Below are 25,180 nucleotides of genomic sequence, written 5' to 3'. Positions count from 1 at the left end.
GTCACCACCGCACCGACACCCCGCCTCGTCCGCCTTCGCCGCGGCCGGCGTCACGCGCAGCAGGTAAGCAGCTTACCTGCCCGCCACCCCTGTGGCCGGGGGCTCGTAACAGGGGTCACTCCGCGCGCTCCGCCCGCGCAGCTTACCTGCCCGCCACCCCTGTTGCCGGGGGCGCGTAACAGGGGTCACTCCGCGCGCAGTGCGCTCACGAAAGGGGTGGGGCTCACCCTGGTTGATATAGACAGCAGGACGGTGGCCATGGAAGTCGGAACCCGCTAAGGAGTGTGTAACAACCCACCTGCCGAATCAACTAGCCCTGAAAATGGATGGCGCTGGAGCGTCGGGCCCATACCCGGCCGTCACCGGCAGCAAGACGCGCTTGGAGGTGCGCTCAGCGCGGCTCTCATATGATTGCGCACTGGTGTGCGTCTGGGTCGTGACAGCGTGGCACGCGAATGTCTGTGCTGCATTGGATCAGTCTCCTTTCTTTAACAGGCAAAAGCTTTATAACCTCACTAATGCCTTGCATCGTCTATATTAGATATATAACAACGGGCGGGTGCGGTTCTGATCAAATGTTACATCGGGTGGATGGCGGATGGTTGACGACTTTCTGATGCGGTTGCGGATGAAATAATTGCCTATCCGCGCATCTCTAATACATATATATTAAGATTATTTTAGACTCTCTGGTTGGTCATTGGTCACACTGTCTTGCTGATATTTACCCCCCCAACAGCTGCCCTCTCAGATGGGCTCTCTGCTGACCTCCAGCCTGGCTCTGCACTACCTGGACTGCGTGCAGGAAGAGTTGGCCCTCCTCCGCCTCAACTTCTGGCTGGGCTGTGCTCTCCAAGAAGGTAGGGTTGCTGTTCAGCTCACCTGCAGCTGAACCCATGACTTGAGTTGGCGTGCAGCTCGGAGAGCGAACACGCGCTTCATGGTGGCGTTTTCAATTTTACACCTTTTGCTCTCCGCTCGCAGAATTTTTGTTTTGTCGAGACGTAGGAGCGCTGCAAAATTCAGACGAGGCTCTGCAGTTTTTGAACAAGCTGCTGTCGGCACAACAATTTCTCCAGGTGAGCCTCTTCTTCCATGCACTTCCTGTCTTCTTCCTTTTGACACCTTCATTTAATGACCAGTCATGATGTCTCCCCCAGGAAGGGTTTTCTAGCTCTGAGGCTTTTCTCTACAAATTCCTCAATGTTTGGGACGGATGCCTACTGCGGTCACAGATCTTCGGCCTGCTGAGCAACATTCCTGTGGTCCCGAGCATCAGTAGGTTTTGGCTCTAACATTTGAACCTTTCTAGCCGTCATTAAGTGTAAAAAATAATCCACTAAATTATAGAAGAAAAAATTAATTTCCTTATATTAGCAGACTATAAGCCGCAGACATATACGTTGTCAAATAAGTTATTTACACAGAAAGATTTTGTAAATGTTCATACCTGCCAACTACTCCGGTTTTCCCGTAATTAGTACGGTTTTCATCAACCTATTCCGGGTTACGGTTGCAGTGATAAAAAATACGGTTTTTCATTAATTAAAAAAAAATATTTTTTTAAAATGCGCGAGGCTATTTATAGCACCGCTGCCAAGCACGAGGCACCAGTTGCCATTGTTTCCAAACGAGCGAACGATCATGGAATCAGCCGGAGAAAAATCGCAAACGAGTCTTAAACCGAAAAGAAAACTGCAGTCATTCCGTGAAGAATATTCAAAAGCCTATCCGGGAATAATTATCCGTTCCAAAAAGGGTGAAAACTACGCGAATTGCACCTTGTGCAGACAAGATTTTTCGATCGGACACGGAGGAATTAGCGATGTAAAAGACCACGTTGGGACAAAAAAAACACAAGTCTAATGCCGTTGCTAGCGATACAAGTGGAAAACTTTCAACGTAAATTTGGATTTTAGCCACAAAAAGGTAATGACACCAATGTTATCTATTGGAATTGTTTAGTACTGTTATACTGTTAAAAGTGTTTATGCTATTTATGCTTTCAAGTCCAAGTTGAAGAAATCTTGTTAAATGTTGACAGCATAACTACCAAAATACAGAAGTATGTCCTTAATATTTTTGCAGTGCTATTTCTGTTGAAAAGTTAAAATGATTACATTAAAGATGTGATGTGCCACTTTTCAAGTGTCTGATGGCTTAAATTAATTTTCATTAATTTTTCATATTTTGAATTCTTTTGAAAGGCTTCCAAAAAACTACATTTGAATTGTAATTCCATGCTATTGACAGGACTATTAATTTTAATGAAGTTAGCTTACCATGTTTACAGTATGATAATTGTGATAGAAATGTGAATTTTAGGCACAGAATATTTTTTACAATTGAACAAGGCAGTAGATTATACAATCTTGGACAGAAAGTTAATAATGACACCAATTTTTTTTTTAATGGAATTGTTTAGTACTGTTTTACCATTTGTTTACTGTAAAAAGTGTTTATACTGTTTATACTTTCAATTAACAAATTGAAGTCTTGTGAAAGGTTGACAGGATAACTGGCATTAACTGTCAAAATAATTTCAAACTATTGAAGTTAGCTTACAGAATAAACATGTCAATCAACCCATATGATTTTTGTTGTAATATTTTTGTTTTGAAAAGTCACTGTGACTGATAGAAAAGTGATGGTTTTAGCAACATTTTAACCTGTCTGAATGCTAATAATCATTTTGCGTCGGGGGGCGAAGCCTGAAACCCCACCAGGACTTTGTCCTGGACCTACCGGGGCCTGCGGCCCCTGGACCCTAGCTACTAGGTTTTTCTGATTTCAAAAGTTGGCAGGTATGAATGTTTATTTACATACCGTATTTTCCGCACTATTAGCCGCACCTAAAAACCACAAATTTACTCAAAAGCTGACAGTGCGGCTTATAACCCGGTGCGCTTTATATATGGATTAATATTAAGATTCATTTTCATAAAGTTTAGGTCTCGCAACTACGGTAAACAGCCGCCATCTTTTTTCCCCGTAGAAGAGGAAGTGCTTCTTCTTCTACGGCAAGCAACCGCCAAGGTAAGCACCCGCCCCCATAGAAGAGGAAGCGCTTCTTCTTCTACTGTAAGCAACCACCCGCCCCCGTAGAAGAAGAAGAAGCGCGCGGATATTACGTTTCATTTCCTTTGTGTGTTTACATCTGTAAAGACCACAAAATGGCTCCTACTAAGCGACAGGTTTCCGGTTCATGAAAAGACGCAATCTCTCCATCCGCACACGGACTACTATTTCACAGCAACTGCCTAAAGACTTTCAAGAAAAGCTGGCTACTTTCCGTGCATATTGTAAAAACAAGATAGCTGAAAAAAAGATCCGGCCAGAGAACATTATCAACATGGACGAGGTTCCACTGACTTTTGATATTCCTGTGAACCGCACTGTGGATACAACGGGAGCACGTACGGTGAATATTCGCACCACAGGGAATGAGAAGTCATCCTTCACTGTGGTTCTAGCTTGCCATGCTAATGGCCAGAAACTTCCACCCATGGTGATATTCAAAAGGAAGACCTTGCCAAAAGAGACCTTTCCAGCCGGCGTCATCATAAAAGCTAACTCGAAGGGATGGATGGATGAAGAAAAGATGAGCGAGTGGTTAAGGTAAGTTTACGCGAAGAGGCCGGGTGGCTTTTTTCACGCAGCGCCGTCCATGTTGATATACGACTCCATGCGCGCCCACATCACGCTGGTTTTTAATATATTATTAAAGTTTGACTGACCTATTTGACTGTTTTTTTGACATTCCCTTTAGCGCAGTTAGATGCGGCTTATAACACCGGGCGGCTTATAGGTGGACAAAGTTTTGAAATATGCCGTTCACTGAAGGCGCGGCTTATAACCCAGGGCGGCTTATGGTGCGGAAAATACGGTACTTAAATTGTATCCAAACGGTGTGTGTAAAAATAAGTCAAATCTAAAACCACTAAGTTAAATAAATGTTTCGTGGCTAAAGTGCGAAAAGAAAAATTGCGGGTGTGTATGTGCTGCATTGTTGAACAAACCATTCTGCACAATGTCAACCATATTTCAATGTCGTCTTCTTCAGATATCAAACGGCTTCTCTTTGAGCCCCTCATGCAGCTCTACTTCACGTCCTCAATATTTTTTAAGGTAAGCCTCTTTTGTTTTTGTATACTCCTGGATGTTAGAGCCCCATTGAATAGCACTCATAATGTGTGTGTGTGTGCAGTGTGGGATGTTGGAATGTCTAAACAGTATGCTGACAAAGTGGCTGACTTGGCACTCGGTGTACGTTCTGGAGGACGACTTGGACATCAGTCTCAACAGCCACACCTTCATGTAATTATATCTTTACATATATTTAGCAATATGCTACAAATGAGGGACATGCAGTAGAAAATGGATGGCTGCATGAATGGAAAGAAAATACAAAAACCTGTTTAGATGTACAAAGATGGTGTCAATAATGCAGTGGAGAACTGGGGTGACCAAATTGTGACCTGCAGCTCGTTTTCTGTTAGCACTTGTTCAGACACCCCTGGTGTCGGCTTTACAGCAGGGGTGTCCAAACCTCTTGAATTGGTGGGTGCCTTCGGCTAAAACATTTGGCTGTGGTCCAAAAGCCGACTGCGTGTATAATATAATGGTTATATGATTAATAATTAATATAATTTGATATTAAAAGTATGGGAAAATTTGACTCCTACCTTTACTTCTTTGACGACTTCTTTAAAGTTTTGTAATCAATCAGAAATATCAAGCAGCTAAAATGCTTCAAACATGGTTTCCCACCATGCAGTATAATGCATTTAAATGGGTGTAACTTAGAATTTGTTATGGTGCTTGGCAGAGGTGGGTAGAGTAGCCAGAAATTGTACTCAAGTAAGAGTACTGTTACTTTAGAGATTTATTACTCAAGTAAAAGTAATGAGTAGTCACCCAAATATTTACTTGAGTAAAAGTAAAAAGTATGTTGTGAAAAAACTACTCAAGTACTGAGTAACTGATGAGTAACATACACACACATATCATATATATATATATTTATATATATACATATATACACATACACTGATATATACAGTATATCATTTATATTTATTTATTTTGCCGTTTTTGTTTACATGTTAAAGGTGTTTTAATGAATATACATGCATGTTTAACACATATAGATTCCTTTCTTTCATGTTGACAAGAATATAAGTTGGTGTATTACCTGATTCTGATGACTTGCATTGATTGTAATCAGACAGCAGTGCTTAACGTCCACGTTTTCAAATGCAGGAGAAAAAAAGTTCCTCTTTTCTGTCTAATACCACATTAAAGTGGTTGGTTTTTGGTATCTTATTTGTCCAGCTTCCATATTCGTTTTCACACACTTTACAAGAAATACATTGGCGGCAAATTCCGTAGCTTGCTAGCTTGTTTGCGCTGACTTTCGGAGACTCTTATTTTGAAAGCGCAGGCGCGATGGAGCGGCACTTTTATTGTGAAGACAGGAACTGTGCAGTCAGTCTTTAGGCTTGTGACGGGATGTACGTTTGAAATAAAAAAGTGTCTTTTTTTCCTTCACACTTTTGATTGATTGATTGAAACTTGTATTAGTAGATTGCACAGTACAGTACATATTCCGTACAATTGACCACTAAATGGTAACACCCCAATAAGTTTTTCAACTTGTTTAAGTCAGGTCATGTGACCGCCTGGCTCTGTTTGATTGGTCCAACGTCACCAGTGACTGCATCTGATTGGTGGAACGGAGTCAAACGTCACTAGTGACTGCATTTTATTGGTGGAACGGAGTGAAACGTCACCAGTAACGCAGGCACTTTGAAGGTCTGTCTGACAGACCAAAACAAACAAAGCGTGCATTAACAGATCGATAAAAATTAGTAGCGAGTAGCGAGCTGAATGTAGATAAAAGTAGCGGAGTAAAAGTAGCGTTTCTTCTCTATAAATATACTCAAGTAAAAGTAAGTTGCATTAAAACTACTCTTAGAAGTACAATTTATCCCAAAAGTTACTCAAGTCAACTTCAACTTTATTTATAAAGCACATTTTAAAAAAAATTTACCACAGGGGTAGCCAAAGTGCTGTACAATGAACAGGTTAAAAGATAAAACGAGTACCGAGCAAACACAACACAACACAAACAGAACACGATAAAAAATAAATAATTAAAATAGAATTCATAAAAACATAAAAACAGGATCACAGCAGGTGTATTATGGGGCGCCATTGCAGGATGGATATCACTCAGTGTTAAAAGCCATGGAATAAAAGTATGTTTTTAAGAGAGATTTAAAAACAGGAAGAGAGGAGGCTTGTCTAACACTCAGGGGTAGGTCGTTCCAGAGCTTGGGAGCAGCAACGGCGAAAGCTCTGTCACCTCTAAGCTTCAGCCTTGTGTCAGGGACCGTCAACAGCAGCTGATCGGCTGATCTTAAGGATCGGGTGGGGCAGTAAGGCTGAAGGAGGTCGGAGAGATAGGTTGGCGCGAGGTTGTTTAGACATTTAAAAACAAATAAAAGGAGTTTAAAATTGATTCGGTAACGCACAGGGAGCCAGTGAAGGGACGCTAAAATAGGGGTGATGTGCTCACGTCTGCGGGTCTGTGTTAGCAGACAAGCAGCAGAGTTCTGCACGAGCTGCGGGCGAGGGAGGCCTGGCTAATGCCTACATACAGGGCATTGCAGTAATCAAGACAAGTCGAGATAAAGGCGTGGATTAATTTCTCAAGATCATGTCTTGATAGAAGCGGTTTCACTTTCGCTATTTGGCGTAATTGATAAAAGCTTTTTTGAACGACGCTGCTGATTTGTTTTTCGAATTTAAAATCTGAGTCAAACTTTACCCCCAGGTTTGTGACAGAGTCGCTGAGATACGGGGTCAGAGTGCCAAGGTCAACGTTGGGGGAGGGAGAGCGACTTGGACCGAACAACATAACTTCTGTTTTATCTTCATTTAGGCTCAGGAAGTTAGCTGAAAGCCAGACTTTGATGTCGTGCAGGCAGTCAATAAGACGTTGAACCGTGTTATTTTGTGCCATGGGAAAATAAATCTGGCAATCATCGGCATAAAATGAAATTAAAAGTAGATGTAACGGAGTAAATGTAGCGCGTTACTACCCACCTCTGGTGCTTGGACAGTTTTTATATTATCCACAAAGTTCAGCGAGCAGGTCGTGTTAGGCGTGAACATTTGTGTTGGTTGCTGTTTTTTTTTTTTTTGCACCATGACTAGGGAAGGTTGTTTGGATTGGGTCAAATAAGTAAATTATGTGCTGTTCCCACTTCAGGATCACAATTCATGGTCATTGACCTGATTTACTCACGTTGTCCACAAAATGGCGTTAAATTTGCACTAATCAGATACTGTAAATAAATTGTAAAACACTCGCTAGATTCCTTAATAAAACGCATGACGTCTCGCGGGCCAAACTGAAGACCCTGGCGAAGCGCACTTGGCCCACGGGCCATATTTTGGACACACCTGGTTTGGAGTACCTTTCAACCTGCAGATTTGATGCTTTGGGTTTTTAACAGATTTTTGTCCAAGCTGTCCGCTGTAAAGCAGTAGTGGTCTTAGAGTCCCTCCTTCTAACTGTTGTGCTCTTCCTAAAATCAAGTACTTTGTGTGCGACCCCAATTCCAGAAACATGAGTCTGTCTGGCTACAAGGACTCGGTGAAGGAACTGGTGCACTTTGTGGGCCGCCTGGCGACAGTGGGCCTGCAGGTCGAGAGCTGTCACTCCCTCCTGCTCAACTTCATCCTGGACTTCTATGAGACGGTAAAGCCAGAGCATCACTTGATGTAAACATGTGCTCTTTTCTTTTCTTCTGCTTTGACAGCAGAGAGCAGTCTCAATGACAAATGCGTTCAGCCTCAGAGAGCAACAAAAGTCAAGCATGGTGGTGTAGTAGTCCAAAAACATGCATGTTAGGTTATTTGGAGACGACTATCCAGAGAGAGATAGTCTCGTTGTGCCTGTACCTGTCAAGGTGAACTAGTATAGTCACCCTAATGAGGATGCTGGAAATGTATGTATGGAAACTGCAAACTGGCACATTCAGTGAGGAAAAGTCAGTCCCCAACTTTTGTCTTGTTTTTACTTTGTGAGCAATAATGAAGAGGACAATATGGACTTGTAGAAAGCAGTTGATGAATATTTACGAGCATGACCTTTTGCATCAACCATCTTTTTGCAGGCCTCATTCAAAATAAATTGGATACAAGACAATAACTGGGCCATTTCACCAAATGGTTGCCATTTGCTTGTCTTCTTTCCTTCCAACTTAGAATGTGATAATGCACATATTGAACTACTCCAAATGTGTATTGGCCCATACCTTATTTTACAAGGTACTTTGAGTACCACAGCCACATGCATTCACGCTACTGGCACTTTGACACAAAGTTTGGTTTTAATCCAAACAAACAACATCAGAAAGTAACAGCACTGTCCTGAGATTTGAACCCTGCAGAAAAATAATTACTTTTGTCCTTTCCATGGCCTGTAGAAGATGTGAATGATGCAGCTCTCTGTGGACCATGTGACTTATGAAATACTTATTTTATACATTTTTCACAGGAGCTAATGTGTTGGAGTAACAGGACTGAATACAAACCCAGTGTAAATTAAAGCTGCAAGCAGCATTGGTCGGGCCCGTGTATTTGGCAGGTGCTAGTCCCAAGTGTCCCAATACTTTTGTCAAGTTTTAGTCCCAAGTGTCCCAATACTTTTGTCCAGTGTAAGTGTCCCAATACTTTTGTCCAGTGGTAGTCCTAAGTTTCCCAATACTGTTGTCTACTTTTAGTTGTAAGTGTCCCAATACTTTTGTCAAGTTGTAGTCCCAAGTGTCCCAACACTTTTGTCCAGTTTTCGGCTTAAGTGTCCCAATACTTTTGTCCAGTGATAGTCATAAGTGTCCCAATACTTTTGTCTAGTGTACCTACCTAGTCTGCATTGTGTGGGCACGCTGGTGCATCCTGCTTTTAAGCAGCCATCTTAAAAAAACAGCAGCGCAGCAGCATCAGCGCAGCGGTTCTTTGAAGGGTCATAAAATCAAAACCGGAGCAGGTATCAAAACTCTTTCGCCAACTTTTAATCAGAAGGGTTCAATCTCTCTCCTGTGTTAGTTTGAAGCCGAAACAACAAACGCGCTCAGAGGAGATAATGTTTGAAGAAAGGTGACCGGTTTTTACAAAAATGTTGTGTTGAAGGGGGAATAGCAAACTTCCTGTAGATTTTTGCTGGGGGTTGTCAATTTATGAAATGTAGGTCTAAGTGAAACCTACGGAGAGGATTTTGTTTCATGTCTCTCCGACATTCCCAGTGGGAGTTACAGGCAGTTGTGTAATTTTTTTCTTCCGAGGAGCAGTTTTTTCTCCGTTTTATTAAAAAATTGCGGTTAGGTTTTGTTATTAGATCACAATTTTTGCTAGTCCTGATGTGTGTGTTCAGTTTGGTGAGTTTTGAAGCATGTTAAGGGGGTCAAATTACAGCTGAAAGAGGCAAAAGTGTCTGTTTTTAGTATTTTTTTGTCTTGAAGGGGGAATTGCCAACTTTCTGTTGATTTTAGCCCGAGAATGTACAATTATGAAAGGTAGGTGTAAGTCAGACCTACATAGAGGTTTTTGTTTCATGTCTCTCCGACCTTCCTAGTGGGAGTTACAGGCAGTCGAGGTTTTTTTTTTCCTAGGGGGCGCTAGAGCGCAATTTTGATTTTTGCGGTTCGTTTTTTTTATTAAAAGACAATTTTCGCAGGTCCTGATGTGTGGGTCAAATATGGTGAGTTTTGAAGCATGTTAAGTGGGTCAAATTAGTGCTCAAAGAGGCGGCGGAAGAAAAAGAATAAAGAATAAAACCTTACAAATACAATAGGTCCTTATGTCCCATTGCATAAGGACTCCCTTTGGGAGTCCTTATACAATGGGCCATGCGGGCCCTAATTACAACTCAAATGTTAATTTGTGTGTGAAGAAAATAAAGTATGCAGTATCAATCCAATATTGATATCAACCTGACATCAAATTAGTATTGGATTATATCTAAAATTCTGCTGTAATACAAGCAGTCCTGTGGTGCGTTAAAGTTAAAGTTAAAGTACCAATGATTGTCACACACACACTAGGTGTGGCGAGATTATTCTCTGCATTTGTCACTTGTGCCAAGTACACTTGCCAGTTAACAGCCTATAAGCACAGTTTTTTCTTGTATTTCAAAGGTAAACAGTGGCAGTTATGGGTTACTCCTATACAACAGACTTAGACAAACTTTAATGATCCACATGGGAAATTGTTCAAAGCTAAGTAAAAGCTAAGCACACAAGCTAGACGTACGTAGTAAGTAGGGCTGGGTATCGGTTAAAAATGTTCAATACCATCCATCCATCCATCCATCTTCTTCCGCTTATCCGAGGTCGGGTCGCGGGGGCAGCAGCTTAAGCAGGGAAGCCCAGACTTCCCTCTCCCCAGCCACTTCGTCCAGCTCCTCCCGGGGGATCCCGAGGCGTTCCCAGGCCAGCCGGGAGAGATAGTCTTCCCAGCGTGTCCTGGGTCTTCCCCGTGGCTTCCTACCGGTCGGACGTGCCCGAAACACCTTCCTAGGGAGGCGTTCGGGTGGCATCCTGACCAGATGCCCGAACCACCTCATCTGGCTCCTCTCCATGTGGAGGAGCAGCGGCTTTACTTTGAACTCCCCCCGAATGACAGAGCTTCTCACCCTATCTCTAAGGGAGAGCCCCGCCACTCGGCGGAGGAAACTCATTTCGGCCGCTTGTACCCGTGATCTTATCCTTTCGGTCATGACCCAAAGCTCATGACCATAGGTGAGGATGGGAACGTAGATCGACCGGTAAATTGAGAGCTTTGCCTTCCGGCTCAGCTCCTTCTTCACCACAACGGATCGATACAGCGTCCGCATTACTGAAGACGCCGCACCGATCCGCCTGTCGATCTCACGATCCACTCTTCCCCCACTCGTGAACAAGATTCCGAGGTACTTGAACTCCTCCACTTGGGGCAAGATCTCCTCCCCAACCCGGAGATGGCACTCCACCCTTTTCCGGGAGAGAACCATGGACTCGGACTTGGAGGTGCTGATTCCCATCCCAGTCGCTTCACACTCGGCTGCGAACCGATCCAGTGAGAGCTGAAGATCTTGGCCGGAGGAAGCCATCAGGACCACATCATCTGCAAATAGCAGAGACCTAATCCTGCAGCCACCAAACCAGTTCAATACCAGTACCCTTAATACGTTACTGATACCAACTGAGTACTTCATTCGATATTGATCTTGTGAACAGAATGCAAATGTACATAAGTAATTAAGCTGCTACAGAAGCTAAAACCGGTAACCTAACTACTGAACAAAACATTGACAGATGTGACTGAGCAGGGCGCTAACTTGCTAATTCAGTAAAATTAGCGCGACAGCTAAGCTAGCGTTAGCTCACATGGCTAGGACATGCCCAAAACGATTTACTTGACAATACATGTTTTAACACACAAAGGATGAGTACTGTTAACATAGTAACCATCTATATATTACCTGAACTTATCAACGGTTGAGCAGTGTCCTGTTGAGATGACGACGACGATGTAGAAACCGGCTTTTTAAACACAGTACAGTTCTCCACCCTTAAGTTTGCTCCGTGCTTGATGAGGTGTTTAATCATATTGCTAGTCTTCCACAAAATCATCTTGCCGCATTGTATGCATTTATTTGTACCTGGCGCCACAGGAGTGGAGTACAAACATACCTTTGACCGTTTTGCTGCCGGCATCTGGGAATGATGACCAGCCAATTCTGCACTGCTTCAACCGGCTATTGTTGTGGTGGTGGACCAACCACGTGAATCGAAGAACGCTTGCAGTGATTGGCTGCGAGCAAAACCATAGAAACTGTCATTTTTTCTTGATCTGGGTACAAAATGAACCGATTGCAGGTATCCTTTGACAGACACAGTTTTGATACTACTTGTATCGGGTTGTTTCGGGCGATACCGGAAAGGTATCGAGTACCAATACCCTGCCCTAGTAGTAAGTGTCCTTAATTGAACAATATTGCAGTCTAAAACATTAAGAATGATTAAATAATTATAGTTGCATATTACTTACAGATACTAAGGCATAAGTGTATTAGAAAGTAACCAGTAACAAACGTGTCATAACCTACTGAATATTGTGATCCCTGGATGTCGCTACAAACGTAATTTCCACACCACATCCATTTAAAGATATCTATGTTGGGCTGTAGTTCTGAAAGACTTGGATATTTCATGTTAGTCAAATTTGAAGATGCTATTGTACTGTTTAAGGTAGTGTAAAGGACTCTTTTAAATTGTATGTATTGAACCTTCTCCTCCAGGTGTGTGACATGTTCCTGAAGTACGGACTCCCGCTCATCGTGATGCCGCCACCCGGGGTTTTCTACCCGGCTCTGCTAGCCACCGACCCAGTCAGCGTAGACCGGCTGGCCTTCATCATGCACAGGTACAGCCTGATGTAGTGTACGGGTACATGCTCATGTATCATTTATGATCAGAAGTGGAGCCCTCCCTTCCCTTTTTCATCATCAGTTTGAGCATTGTAGCTGTTAGTTTGCCCAAGTTCAATAGGGGGGAATGACAAGTCTTAAGAACCTCCATCATGCAGTGTTTGTATATCTCATCAGGTACAAGGTGAACCTGAAGTCGGCTAAAAGTCAAGAGACACTCGCAGCGGTAATGCCAACTATCACTCACTGCATCACAAGCACAATCATGCATTAGTATGCTCATTTCTTTGGTCTTTGTCATGACTCCTACAATGTATGTTGACCACTACTATGGCCCCTTAAACCTCCTTATGCTGTTCAAGGAGCCATGTAATGGAAATAGAAGAAGCAGGAATACATGGACACAACAAACAGCAGCTGCTCTTTTTGTTGATCTCCACAACAGCCCTATCACATCAGCCGCCACACCTTCCGCGAGTTCAACAACTACTTGGTGGACACGGTCAACTGCCTGTGGAACTCCAATATGTTCCCAGGGGGCACGGGCGTGCAGCTGGACCAGGAGCTGTTGCTGAGAAGCAAAGTTCCCCAGTACTGGAACAGCTTCGACCTCGTCCATCATCCGGCCTTCATCAACTACGCTGTCGACTTCCACATCAAGGTGTGTGTGTGTGTGTGTGTGTGTGTGTGTGTGTGTGTGTGTGTGTGTGTGTGTGTGTGTGTGTGTGTGTGTGTGTGTGTGTGTGTGTGTGTGTGTGTGTGTGTGTGTGTGTGTGTGTGTGTGTGTGTGTGTGTGTGTGTGTGTGTGTGTGTGTGTGTGTGTGTGCGTGTGCGCACGCGCGTACAACCCTTAGACCAAAGAAGAGGCCGTCAGAGGGCACGCAAGCTACGTGACACGGGAGCATATGAAAATTGAGGTCCCTCTACACTGTATGTCAGTATTAAAGCTGGGCTACCTAAGTTATATATTTGTTTAATAAAACAATCATATTAGCATCATACAGTAGGCTATATCTTAACATCCATCCATCCATCCATCCATCCATCTTCTTCCGCTTATCCGAGGTCGGGTCGCGGGGGCAGCAGCCTAAGCAGGGAAGCCCAGACTTCCCTCTCCACAGCCACTTCGTCCAGCTCCTCCCGGGGGATCCCGAGGCGTTCCCAGGCCAGCCGGGAGACATAGTCTTCTCAACGTGTCCTGGGTCTTCCCCGTGGCCTCCTACCGGTCGGACGTGCCCTAAACACCTCCCGAGGGAGGCGATCGGGTGGCATCCTGACCAGATGCCCGAACCACCTCATCTGGCTCCTCTCGATGTGGAGGAGCAGCGGCTTTACTTTGAGCTCCCCCCGGATGACAGAGCTTCTCACCCTATCTCTAAGGGAGAGCCCCGCCACCCGGCGGAGGAAACTCATTTCGGCCGCTTGTACCCGTGATCTTGTCCTTTCGGTCATAACCCAAAGCTCATGACCATAGGTGAGGATGGGAACGTAGATCGACCGGTAAATTGAGAGCTTTGCCTTCCGGCTCAGCTCCTTCTTCACCACAACGGATCGATACAGCGTCCGCATCACTGAAGATGCCGCACCGATCCGCCTGTCGATCTCACGATCCACTCTTCTCTCACTCGTGAACAAGACTCCGAGGTACTTGAACTCCTCCACTTGGGGCAGAGTCTCCTCCCCAACCCGAAGATGGCATTCCACCCTTTTCCGGGCGAGAACCATGGACTCGGACTTGGAGGTGCTGATTCTCATCCCAGTCGCTTCACACTCGGCTGCGAACCGATCCAGCGAGAGCTGAAGATCCTGGCCAGATGAAGCCATCAGGACCACATCATCTGCAAAAAGCAGAGACCTAATCCTGCAGCCACCAAACCAGATCCCCTCAACGCCTTGACTGCGCCTAGAAATTCTGTCCATAAAAGTTATGAACAGAATCGGTGACAAAGGGCAGCCTTGGCGGAGTCCAACCCTCACTGGAAACGTGTCCGACTTACTGCCGGCAATGCGGACCAAGCTCTGACACTGATCATACAGGGAGCGGACCGCCAAAATCAGACAGTCCGATACCCCATACTCTCTGAGCACTCCCCACAGGACTTCCCGAGGGACACGGTCGAATGCCTTCTCCAAGTCCACAAAACACATGTAGACTGGTTGGGCAAACTCCCATGCACCCTCAAGGACCCTGCCGAGAGTATAGAGCTGGTCCACAGTTCCACGACCAGGACGAAAACCACACTGTTCCTCCTGAATCCGAGGTTCGACTATCCGGCGTAGCCTCCTCTCCAGTACACCTGAATAGACCTTACCGGGAAGGCTGAGGAGTGTGATCCCACGATAGTTAGAGCACACCCTCCGGTTCCCCTTCTTAAAGAGAGGAACCACCACCCCGGTCTGCCAATCCAGAGGTACCGCCCCCGATGTCCACGCGATGCTGCATATATCTTAACATTTCTGAAAAAAATCCTCCATCTGTGCATTATAATGAAGTATTTTAGTAAATAAAACCCCGGAAGACAAAATAACTTGTCTTCCTGGCGGTCAACACCTCTAGACCCAATCTCAGGATTTAGAGAAAGTAGGGGTGAGCAGAGCCCACAAAGGAGCCTCCTCATTGGCTGACACAATATATAGTGAAGCGCATGCACCCTGCAAACTTGTCTTCAGTAAAGATGGCAATACCTGTGCTTGCCTTTAGACTTACACTTCTATTACTACCATGAGCCTCTGCAGCCGCCGCCATCTTGAGATACCAGCACATGTTACAGCACATGCTCCTAAAAGAAACAAAAAGAGGAAATCAGAGGAAGAAAAGAAAGATGCGGTACATCTAAAAAAAACAAAGAAGAGCCAAAACTTGAATAAATGTTCAAGGTTCAAGGTTCAAGGTTCAACTTTATTGTCCCCGCGGGGAAATTTGTCTTGGGCACAGTGCATCATTGCTTTCTTAACATACCCAAAAACAACAGAACAAAAACACAAGCACAGACACAACCACAACCATACAACTAACATTTAAACATCAGAACATGGAGCTTGATAGACATAGGTGGCACTTTGATGTAGGCATAAAATCTACAGTATGGAGATAAAGATAAAGTACCAATGTGCATTGCACTAGAGCTCATGGATAAAGTGCTGTGTGCTAAAGTGCTTAGTTCTAAAGTGCTATGTGCTAAAGTGCTATGTGCTAAAAAAGTGCTAACCTATGTATTAAAATTCTATTGCACATTGTTGGTCAGCTTAATGGAGGCTGGGACAAATGATAATTTAAGGCGGTTAGATTTGCATAGTGGGACCCGGAGTCTTCTCCCTGATGGCAGGGTTCCATATTCAGGAAAGAGTGGGTGTTGTGAGTTGGAAATAATTTTCTTAGCTTTTTTCCTAACTGCCTGCTCATAGATGCTCTGTATAGGCTCATATTCTTGGTTGATCCGGCGTATTCAAGATGGAAGCCATTGCGGGCCAGTCTTGGACTAACAAACAGTTATTTATCCACAATTTCCCTTGTGGATCAATAACGTTTGTCTAAGTCTAAGTTTTACATCCATGAATTTATTAATTGACAATTTTACAGAGCGAAAGGGTTTAAGCGGAAGTTGAGCACTTAATAGTGAAAATATAAAATACTTCCATGTTTGTTCCATCCTTCTATGCAACTTCAGACTGTCAACAACCTACAGCTCTTCTGTGCACTTCCAGAGAGAAGAAGACTGGGAGGGAGTATATTTAGTGCACTTCCAGAGAGAAGAAGACTGGGAGGGAGTATATTTAGTGCACTTCCAGAGAGAAGAAGACTGCGAGGGAGTATATTTAGTGCACTTCCAGAGAGAAGAAGATTGGGAGGGAGTATATTTAGTGCACTTCCAGAGAGAAGAAGACTGCGAGGGAGTATATTTAGTGCACTTCCAGAGAGAAGAAGACTGGGAGGGAGTATATTTAGTGCACTTCCAGAGAGAAAAAGACTGCGAGGGAGTATATTTAGTGCACTTCCAGAGAGAAGAAGACTGGGAGGGAGTATTTAGTGCACTTCCAGAGAGAAGAAGACTGGGAGGGAGTATATTTAGTGCACTTCCAGAGAGAAGAAGACTGGGAGGGATTATATTTAGTGCACTTCCAGAGAGAAGAAGACTGGGAGGGAGTATATTTAGTGCACTTCCAGAGAGAAGAAGACTGCGAGGGAGTATATTTAGTGCACTTCCAGAGAGAAGAAGACTGGGAGGGAGTATATTTAGTGCACTTCCAGAGAGAAGAAGACTGCGAGGGAGTATATTTAGTGCACTTCCAGAGAGAAGAAGACTGGGAGGGAGTATATTTAGTGCACTTCCAGAGAGAAGAAGACTGCGAGGGAGTATATTTAGTGCACTTCCAGAGAGAAGAAGACTGGGAGGGAGTATATTTAGTGCACTTCCAGAGAGAAAAAGACTGCGAGGGAGTATATTTAGTGCACTTCCAGAGAGAAGAAGACTGGGAGGGAGTATTTAGTGCACTTCCAGAGAGAAGAAGACTGGGAGGGAGTATATTTAGTGCACTTCCAGAGAGAAGAAGACTGGGAGGGATTATATTTAGTGCACTTCCAGAGAGAAGAAGACTGCGAGGGAGTATATTTAGTGCACTTCCAGAGAGAAGAAGACTGGGAGGGAGTATATTTAGTGCACTTCCAGAGAGAAGAAGACTGGGAGGGATTATATTTAGTGCACTTCCAGAGAGAAGAAGACTGGGAGTGAGTATATTTAGTGCACTTCCAGAGAGAAGAAGACTGGGAGGGAGTATATTTAGTGCACTTCCAGAGAGAAGAAGACTGGGAGGGAGTATATTTAGTGCACTTCCAGAGAGAAGAAGACTGGGAGGGAGTATATTTAGTGCACTTCCAGAGAGAAGAAGACTGCGAGGGAGTATATTTAGTGCACTTCCAGAGAGAAGAAGACTGGGAGGGAGTATATTTAGTGCACTTCCAGAGAGAAGAAGACTGGGAGGGAGTATATTTAGTGCACTTCCAGAGAGAAGAAGACTGCGAGGGAGTATATTTAGTGCACTTCCAGAGAGAAGAAGACTGGGAGGGAGTATATTTAGTGCACTTTCAGAGAGAAGAAGACTGGGAGGGAGTATATTTAGTGCACTTCCAGAGAGAAGAAGACTGCGAGGGAGTATATTTAGTGCACTTCCAGAGAGAAGAAGACTGGGAGGGAGTATATTTAGTGCACTTCCAGAGAGAAGACTGGGAGGGAGTATATTTAGTGCACTTCCAGAGAGAAGAAGACTGGGAGGGAGTATATTTAGTGCACTTCCAGAGAGAAGAAGACTGCGAGGGAGTATATTTAGTGCACTTCCAGAGAGAAGAAGACTGGGAGGGAGTATATTTAGTGCACTTCCAGAGAGAAGAAGACTGGGAGGGAGTATATTTAGTGCACTTCCAGAGAGAAGAAGACTGGGAGGGAGTATATTTAGTGCACTTCCAGAGAGAAGAAGACTGGGAGGGAGTATATTTAGTGCACTTCCAGAGAGAAGAAGACTGCGAGGGAGTATATTTAGTGCACTTCCAGAGAGAAGAAGACTGGGAGGGAGTATATTTAGTGCACTTCCAGAGAGAAGAAGACTGCGAGGGAGTATATTTAGTGCACTTCCAGAGAGAAGAAGACTGGGAGGGAGTATATTTAGTGCATTTCCAGAGAGAAGAAGACTGCGAGGGAGTATATTTAGTGCACTTCCAGAGAGAAGAAGACTGCGAGGGAGTATATTTAGTGCACTTCCAGAGAGAAGAAGACTGGGAGGGAGTATATCAGTGAGGTTATTTACACTTTGACTTCAAGTACCGCAGCTTTAAGGCTGTCACAGTGTCCCCTACTGCAGTGTTTTTCAACCTTTTATGAGCTGAGGCACAATTTTTTCACAGAAAAAATCCCAAAGCACACCACCAGCAGAAAACATTAAAAAAATTAGACTCAGCAGCCGATATCGACAGTAAAAAGTCGTTCTTGCTATTGTTGGATATAAATTCAAAGCATAACCAAGCATGCATCCCTATAGCTCTTGTCTCAAAGTAGGTGTACTGTCACCACCTGTCACATCACACCCTGACTTATTTGGACTTTTTTGCCGTTTTCCTGTGTGTAGTGTTTTACTTCTTGTCTTGCGCGCCTATTTTGTTGTTGATTGTCATGTACGGATTTACTTTGTGGACGCCGTCTGCTCCACACGCTGTGAGTCTTTGCTGTCATCCAGCATTCTGTTTTTGCTTACTTTGCAACCAGTTCAGTTTTAGTTTAGTTTTGTATAGCCATCCATTAGCTTTAATGCCTTTTGTTTATTTTTGGTTTAAGCATTAGATACCTTTTTACCTGCACGCTGCCTCCTGCTGTCGTCTGCATATTGTGATCACGACAAATCATGTTTCCGACATCTACAAAGCAATGATCTACATGCTGCCACCTACTGATATGGAAGAGTATCACACAGTTACTCTGCCGAGCTCTAGACAACACAGACAATAATGACTGGTTTGCAAAACATATTTTTAACCCAATTAGGTGAAATTACATAATTTCCCACGGCACACCAAACAATATCTCGTGCCGCGGCACAGTGGTTGAGAAACACTGCCCTACTGGACATCCTTCACAGCATTAAGCAGGCCAAAGTATGGAGTAGGTATAAAGGATTAGAATGTGTGTGCAGACACACCTGTGCTCAATAGGAAAGCAGTGTTAATGTAGCTTAAGGCTGCAGCTAACGATTATTTTTCTATCGATTAATCTATCGATTATTTTTTCGATTAATCGGTTAATCTATAGATTATTTTTTTCGATTAATCTATAGATTATTTTTCCTTTTACCGATTATTTTTTTAATTTAAAATGAAGAGGAAAAAATAAATGTAGGTCAGTTTTTTCAAAAGGCATGGCTTTTATTTACAAAAAAAAAAAAGTATGGCCACTCAGTCAACATTGACAACAACATGACAAAATATTCTGTAACAATGTAAACATTTAAAACTTTTAACATTTAACAAAATTAAAAGTAGCTTATTTGCTTTTTAATGTGCAAATATATGTGCAAATCTTAATATTCTGCAATAGTATAAGCATTTCAAAAGTAAAAGTATTGCTTATTTTGCTTTAAAATGTGCAAAAATAAAGATAAACATCCAATACAAAAAAGTGCAAAACGAAAATAATCTGTAACAATGTAAACATTTCAACAAAAGTAAAAGTATTGCTTATTTTGCTTTAAAATGTGCAAAAATAAAGATAAACATCCAATACAAAAAAGTGCAAAACAAAATATTCTGTAACAACAGTGTAAACATTTCAACAAAAGTAAAAGTATTGCTTATTTTGCTTAATAACACAACAATGATAGTATGATTAAAGTGAAAGTTAATTGTTTGTTTGTACATAGTATATGTAACCGTTAATGTTGTAAAAGGTATCTGCACAACTAATTAACGTTAGCGTTTGTGACACGTCTTGTGCCGTGGGGTTCTTTCAGGACCGACAGACTGAACGCCAGACGGCTTTGCCAGGTTTACAATCTTCTAATTTTACACAAAGTATTTTCTCTTCCAACTCTTTTCTCTTTCTTTCCTCGCTTTTCGGCTCCTCTTCCTCGCTCGCTCGTCGTCCCCTGTCTCTGGCTCTCCTCCTCTCTCGCTCCACGTCAGCTTCACTCTGGCTCCTTCCAGTCTCTCTTCCCTCTCTCTCTGCTGCTCCCCTTTTCTTCAGCGAGAGGAGATTGGATGATCGTGCCCAGGTGCGCGGATCTCGCACCTGGGCACGATTGCGGCGTCGCTCCCGGCGCGCCCCGCCTCGCCGCTCGCTCGCAGGCCCCGCGTCTGCACAGCGTTAAAGAGGAGCGCGTCTTTGTAAACACTGAACAGGCACGCCAAACGCGGCTCTCAGAGCGAAACGGTGCTTTAGTTTATGAATTTACAACGCAGATACAAATGACACATTCATGTTTTTGTGTAATGATGACAACGTATACTCACGCGGACGATTGACTAGTTGATGGTGATGGCAAGAACGCTGTCGGGTGTTTTCTTTTCAAATGTTCGTTCATAGCCGTTGTGCTGCTATGATAGGCCATTTCCGCTCGACACAGTGTGCATACAACAACATTATTAGGCCGTTTATTGAAATACTCCCACACTTTTGATGACTTTTGCCGTGCTTTTTTCCCCTCGCTCGCACCGTCTGCTTTGCGATCCGCCATGACAGTAGTGTGACGTAAATATGCGACGCATCGACGCACAAAAATGGCGTCGACGTATTTACGTAACCGATGACGTCGACGCGTCGTTTCAGCCTTAATGTAGCTAACATACAAGGTATATTAATAGCAAAGTGAGCTTCTTTATTATGGATGGCAGCAGCATGAGACATGTTTAATAATACACACACACACACACTAACCACAGCATCCAGCAGTGAGATTTAGTGTGAAATGAATCCTCTCTCTCTTTATCAGTGTTGGCCTGAGAGAAAAGTCATGGATCTCACTTCCTTAAAGGTAAGAGGGCTCATATTAAATGTGCTCTGACAGATATGACCGCAGGTGTGTGTGTGTGTGTGTGTTGCAGCGTCCCAGTCCATGGATCTGGTACCAGGAGTACCTGTTCACGCAGGGTTACCACGGCCTGCAACACTTTGCTCTCACCAACATCAGCCAGGACAAGACTGCTCTGTCACAGCAGCAGCAAGGATAGACTTCTCTTTTAGAAAGGACTTGTACATAACTGTATCTCATCAGATGCTTCTGCAAGTAAGCTTCTGAGTATCTTTTTACGGACATAAATTATTTGTTCTTTTTATTCTAGTCCATGCATTGACTGCAGCGTTTCAAGTGTTGTCCAACTCTTTGTTGTTGGGAACAAACACTTTCCATGCCAATAAAATCCAGCTGGCATCTGCAGAAATGATAACCTTGTGCTTCTTGACAGGAAGGATGAAGAAGACACTTTATATGGCGCTCCACTTCTCAACATGCCAATATTTCTTCTTGCCTTGAATGTAGGTGTCGTTTGTCAAACAATCGTCCTTTTTAAACATTTTTATACTTCCATTTCCCCTAAAACGACAGGAAAATCAACACATTAGTTCAATATGTCAGATTGAAACCAGTTTTAACCCCGTCCATCCATCCATCCATCTTCTTCCGCTTATCAGAGGTCGGGTCGCGGGGGCAGCAGCTTAAGCAGGGAAGCCCAGACTTCCCTCTCCCCAGCCACTTCGTCCAGCTCCTCCCGGGGGATCCCGAGGCATTCCCAGGCCAGCCGGGAGAGATAGTCTTCCCAGCGTGTCCTGGGTCTTCCCCGTGGCCTCCTACCGGTCGGACGTGCCCGAAACACCTTCCTAGGGAGGCGTTCGGGTGGCATCCTGACCAGATGCCCGAACCACCTCATCTGGCTCCTCTCGATGTGGAGGAGCAGCGGCTTTACTTTGAGCTCCTCCCGAATGACAGAGCTTCTCACCCTATCTCTAAGGGAGAGCCCCGCCACTCGGCGGAGGAAACTCATTTCGGCCGCTTGTACCCGTGATCTTGTCCTTTCGGTCATGACCCAAAGCTCATGACCATAGGTGAGGATGGGAACGTAGATCGACCGGTAAATTGAGAGCCTTGCCTTCCGGCTCAGCTCCTTCTTCACCACAACGGATCGATACAGCGTCCGCATTACTGAAGACGCCGCACCGATCCGCCTGTCGATCTCACGATCCACTCTTCCCCCACTCGTGAACAAGACTCCGAGGTACTTGAACTCCTCCACTTGGGGCAAGATCTCCTCCCCAACCCGGAGATGGCACTCCACCCTTTTCCGGGAGAGAACCATGGACTCGGACTTGGAGGTGCTGATTCCCATCCCAGTCGCTTCACACTCGGCTGCGAACCGATCCAGTGAGAGCTGAAGATCTTGGCCGGAGGAAGCCATCAGGACCACATCATCTGCAAATAGCAGAGACCTAATCCTGCAGCCACCAAACCAGATACCCTCAACGCCCTGACTGCACCTAGAAATTCTGTCCATAAAGTTTATGAACAGAATCGGTGACAAAGGGCAGCCTTGGCGGAGTCCAACCCTCACTGGAAACGTGTCCGACTTACTGCCGGCAATGCGGACCAAGCTCTGACACTGATTATACAGGGAGCGAACTGCCACAATAAGACAGTCCGTTACCCCATACTCTCTGAGCACTCCCCACAGGACTTCCCGGGGTACACGGTCGAATGCCTTCTCCAAGTCCACAAAGCACATGTAGACTGGTTGGGCAAACTCCCATGCACCCTCAAGGACCCTGCCCAGAGTATAGAGCTGGTCCACAGTTCCACGACCAGGACGAAAACCACACTGTTCCTCCTGAATCCGAGGTTCGACTATCCGGCGTAGCCTCCTCTCCAGTTTTAACCCCGCATTTATCCAAACATAAAACAAATACAAGTCTTTACGGCTTCCTCCCACCTCCAAGGACATGCACCTGGGGATAGGTTGATTGGCAACACTAAATGGTCCCTAGTGTGTGAATGTTGTCTGTCTGTGTTGGCCCTGTGATGAGGTGGCGACTTGTCCAGGGTGTACCCCCTGCCTTCCGCCCGATTGTACGTGAGATAGGCTCCAGCGACCCCGAAAGGGACAAGTGGTAGAAAATGGATGGATGTTAAGATTTCAATTTGGACTACTGGCTTTCAGTTGATTATTTATTTATTTGGCCACCAGAGGGTGCTATTTCTTGCCATGTAAAGCACACAGCAAAGTTTTACACCTCTTGGAGCCAGCATAGCTGTGTGTAATGATTTGATTTGATATATTTTTGATTTCAAATATGCAAAAAAAAAAAAACAAGAGCAAGCCTGATCCAATACAGTGCTATAGCCTTAACAGCCATTATAACAAAATGAAAACAATACAGTGCTAAAGCCTTAACAGCCATTATAACAAAATGAAAACAATACAGTGCTATAGCCTTAACAGCCATTATAACAAAATGAAAACAATACAGTGCTATAGCCTTAACAGCCATTATAACAAAATGAAAACAATACAGTGCTATAGCCTTGACAGCCATTATAACAAAATGAAAACAATACAGTGCTAAAGCCTTAACAGCCATTATAACAAAATGAAAACAATGGAGAATAAAACACTGAAGAAAAAATAAACAAAATGAGCTATGGACTTTCTTTTTTTTTGTACATATTTGAAAAGGAGTGAGAAGAATTACATTTATTTAATCCCACACCTTTTCTTTAAATCATAAATTACTCTGAGCTAGAACTACCTGTTCACTCTTTTGTACAAACGTAATGATGTGACTGTAAAGTGTTTTTACATCAGATGGTTTTCACCTGATTTAAAAAATAAATAAAAAAACAGTTGAATAAACATACTGGCCTTTTAGAGGGTTTAAAGCAGCGCTGTCCAATTTTTTGACTTGGGGGGCGCATTGGGCTAAAACTATTTGGTCAAAGGCAGAAAGCCTTGTTGTATGTATGTATGCATATATTAGTGATGGGTCCGGCAACACCGATGCATCGGCGCATGCGTCGAGCTCATAGAGCAAAACCCTGTGTCGGTGCGCGTACCGCTTTTAGAAAGTCACGTGACCGATCATGAGCTGTTTTGGTCACGTGACCGATACGCGAACTGTGTCGCACTGACGCCTCCTCTGTGCCCTGTGAGCGTGTCTTTTCTACAGCCGGAGAAATAATAACTAAGAAAAGAAATCGTCTAAAATGTAATACGTCGGAAAAACTTTTTTTTTTTTTTTAATAAAATTGTGTAAAAAAATAAAATTTAAAAAATCCCAGTCCACAATCATCCACAACACGTTCTCTTAGATTTCCATGTTATGATACATGTTCACATTATTTATTGACTGTATCTAAAAAAGATAAAAATATATTTTTATTTAAATGAAGATATGAAATAATCCTAAATGAAATACAATGACTTGGTTTATATTATTGTATATACTAGGGCAGGGGTCACCAACGCGGTGCCCGCGGTCACCAGGTAGCCCGTAAGGACCAGATCAGTCGCCCGCTGGCCTGTTCTAAAAATAGCTCAAAGAGCAGCACTTACCAGTGAGCTGCCTCTATTTTTTAAATTGTATTTATTTACTAGCAAGCTGGTCTCGCTTTGCTCGACATTTTTAATTCTAAAAGAGACAAAACTCAAATAGAATTTGAAAATAATTTAAAGACTTGGTCTTCACTTGGAATAAGCGGTAGAAAATGGATGGATGGATGGGTCTTCACTTGTTTAAATAAATTCATTTATTTTTTACTTTGCTTCTTATTACTTTTAGAAATACAATTTTAGAGAAAAAATACAACCTTAAAAATTATTTTAGGATTTTTAAACAAATATACCTTTTTACCTTTTAAATTTCTGCCTCTTCTTTCCTGACAATTTAAATCAATGTTCAAGTAAATTTATTTATTTTTTATTGTAAAGAATAATAAATATTTTAGCTTCTGTTTTTTCGACGAAGAATATTTGTGAAATATTTCTTCAAACTTACTATGATTAAAATTCAAAAAAATTATTCTGGCAAATCTAGAACATCTGTAGAATCAAATTTAAATCTTATTTCAAAGTATTTTGAATTTCTTTTAACATTTTTGTTCTGGAAAATCTAGAAGAAATACTGATTTGTCTTTGTTAGAAATATAGCTTGGTCCAATTTGTTAAATATTCTAACAAAG

The 25,180-nt window shown here is 43.4% G+C and overlaps 1 protein-coding gene across 1 annotated transcript in view; it reads left to right on the top strand.

Moving 5' to 3' along the window:
* The window catches only part of cenpi (centromere protein I), a 55,461-nt gene extending 34,060 nt beyond the window's left edge, over positions 1–21,401 (top strand). The window contains exons 10-20 of the mRNA XM_061930305.2: positions 740–860; positions 985–1,079; positions 1,161–1,278; positions 4,064–4,128; positions 4,208–4,317; positions 7,633–7,768; positions 12,350–12,474; positions 12,656–12,704; positions 12,924–13,139; positions 20,948–20,989; positions 21,060–21,401. Coding sequence (XP_061786289.2) covers positions 740–860; positions 985–1,079; positions 1,161–1,278; positions 4,064–4,128; positions 4,208–4,317; positions 7,633–7,768; positions 12,350–12,474; positions 12,656–12,704; positions 12,924–13,139; positions 20,948–20,989; positions 21,060–21,185 — 1,203 coding nt within the window. The 3' untranslated portion in view covers positions 21,186–21,401. The remainder of the gene's footprint in view (positions 1–739; positions 861–984; positions 1,080–1,160; positions 1,279–4,063; positions 4,129–4,207; positions 4,318–7,632; positions 7,769–12,349; positions 12,475–12,655; positions 12,705–12,923; positions 13,140–20,947; positions 20,990–21,059) is intronic.
* The last annotated feature ends 3,779 nt before the right edge of the window (positions 21,402–25,180 follow it).

This window comes from Nerophis lumbriciformis, linkage group LG36, assembly GCF_033978685.3.
Source record: "Nerophis lumbriciformis linkage group LG36, RoL_Nlum_v2.1, whole genome shotgun sequence".
In the NCBI taxonomy this organism is placed as follows: domain Eukaryota; kingdom Metazoa; phylum Chordata; class Actinopteri; order Syngnathiformes; family Syngnathidae; genus Nerophis; species Nerophis lumbriciformis.
This window is presented reverse-complemented; position numbering and strand designations above follow the sequence as displayed.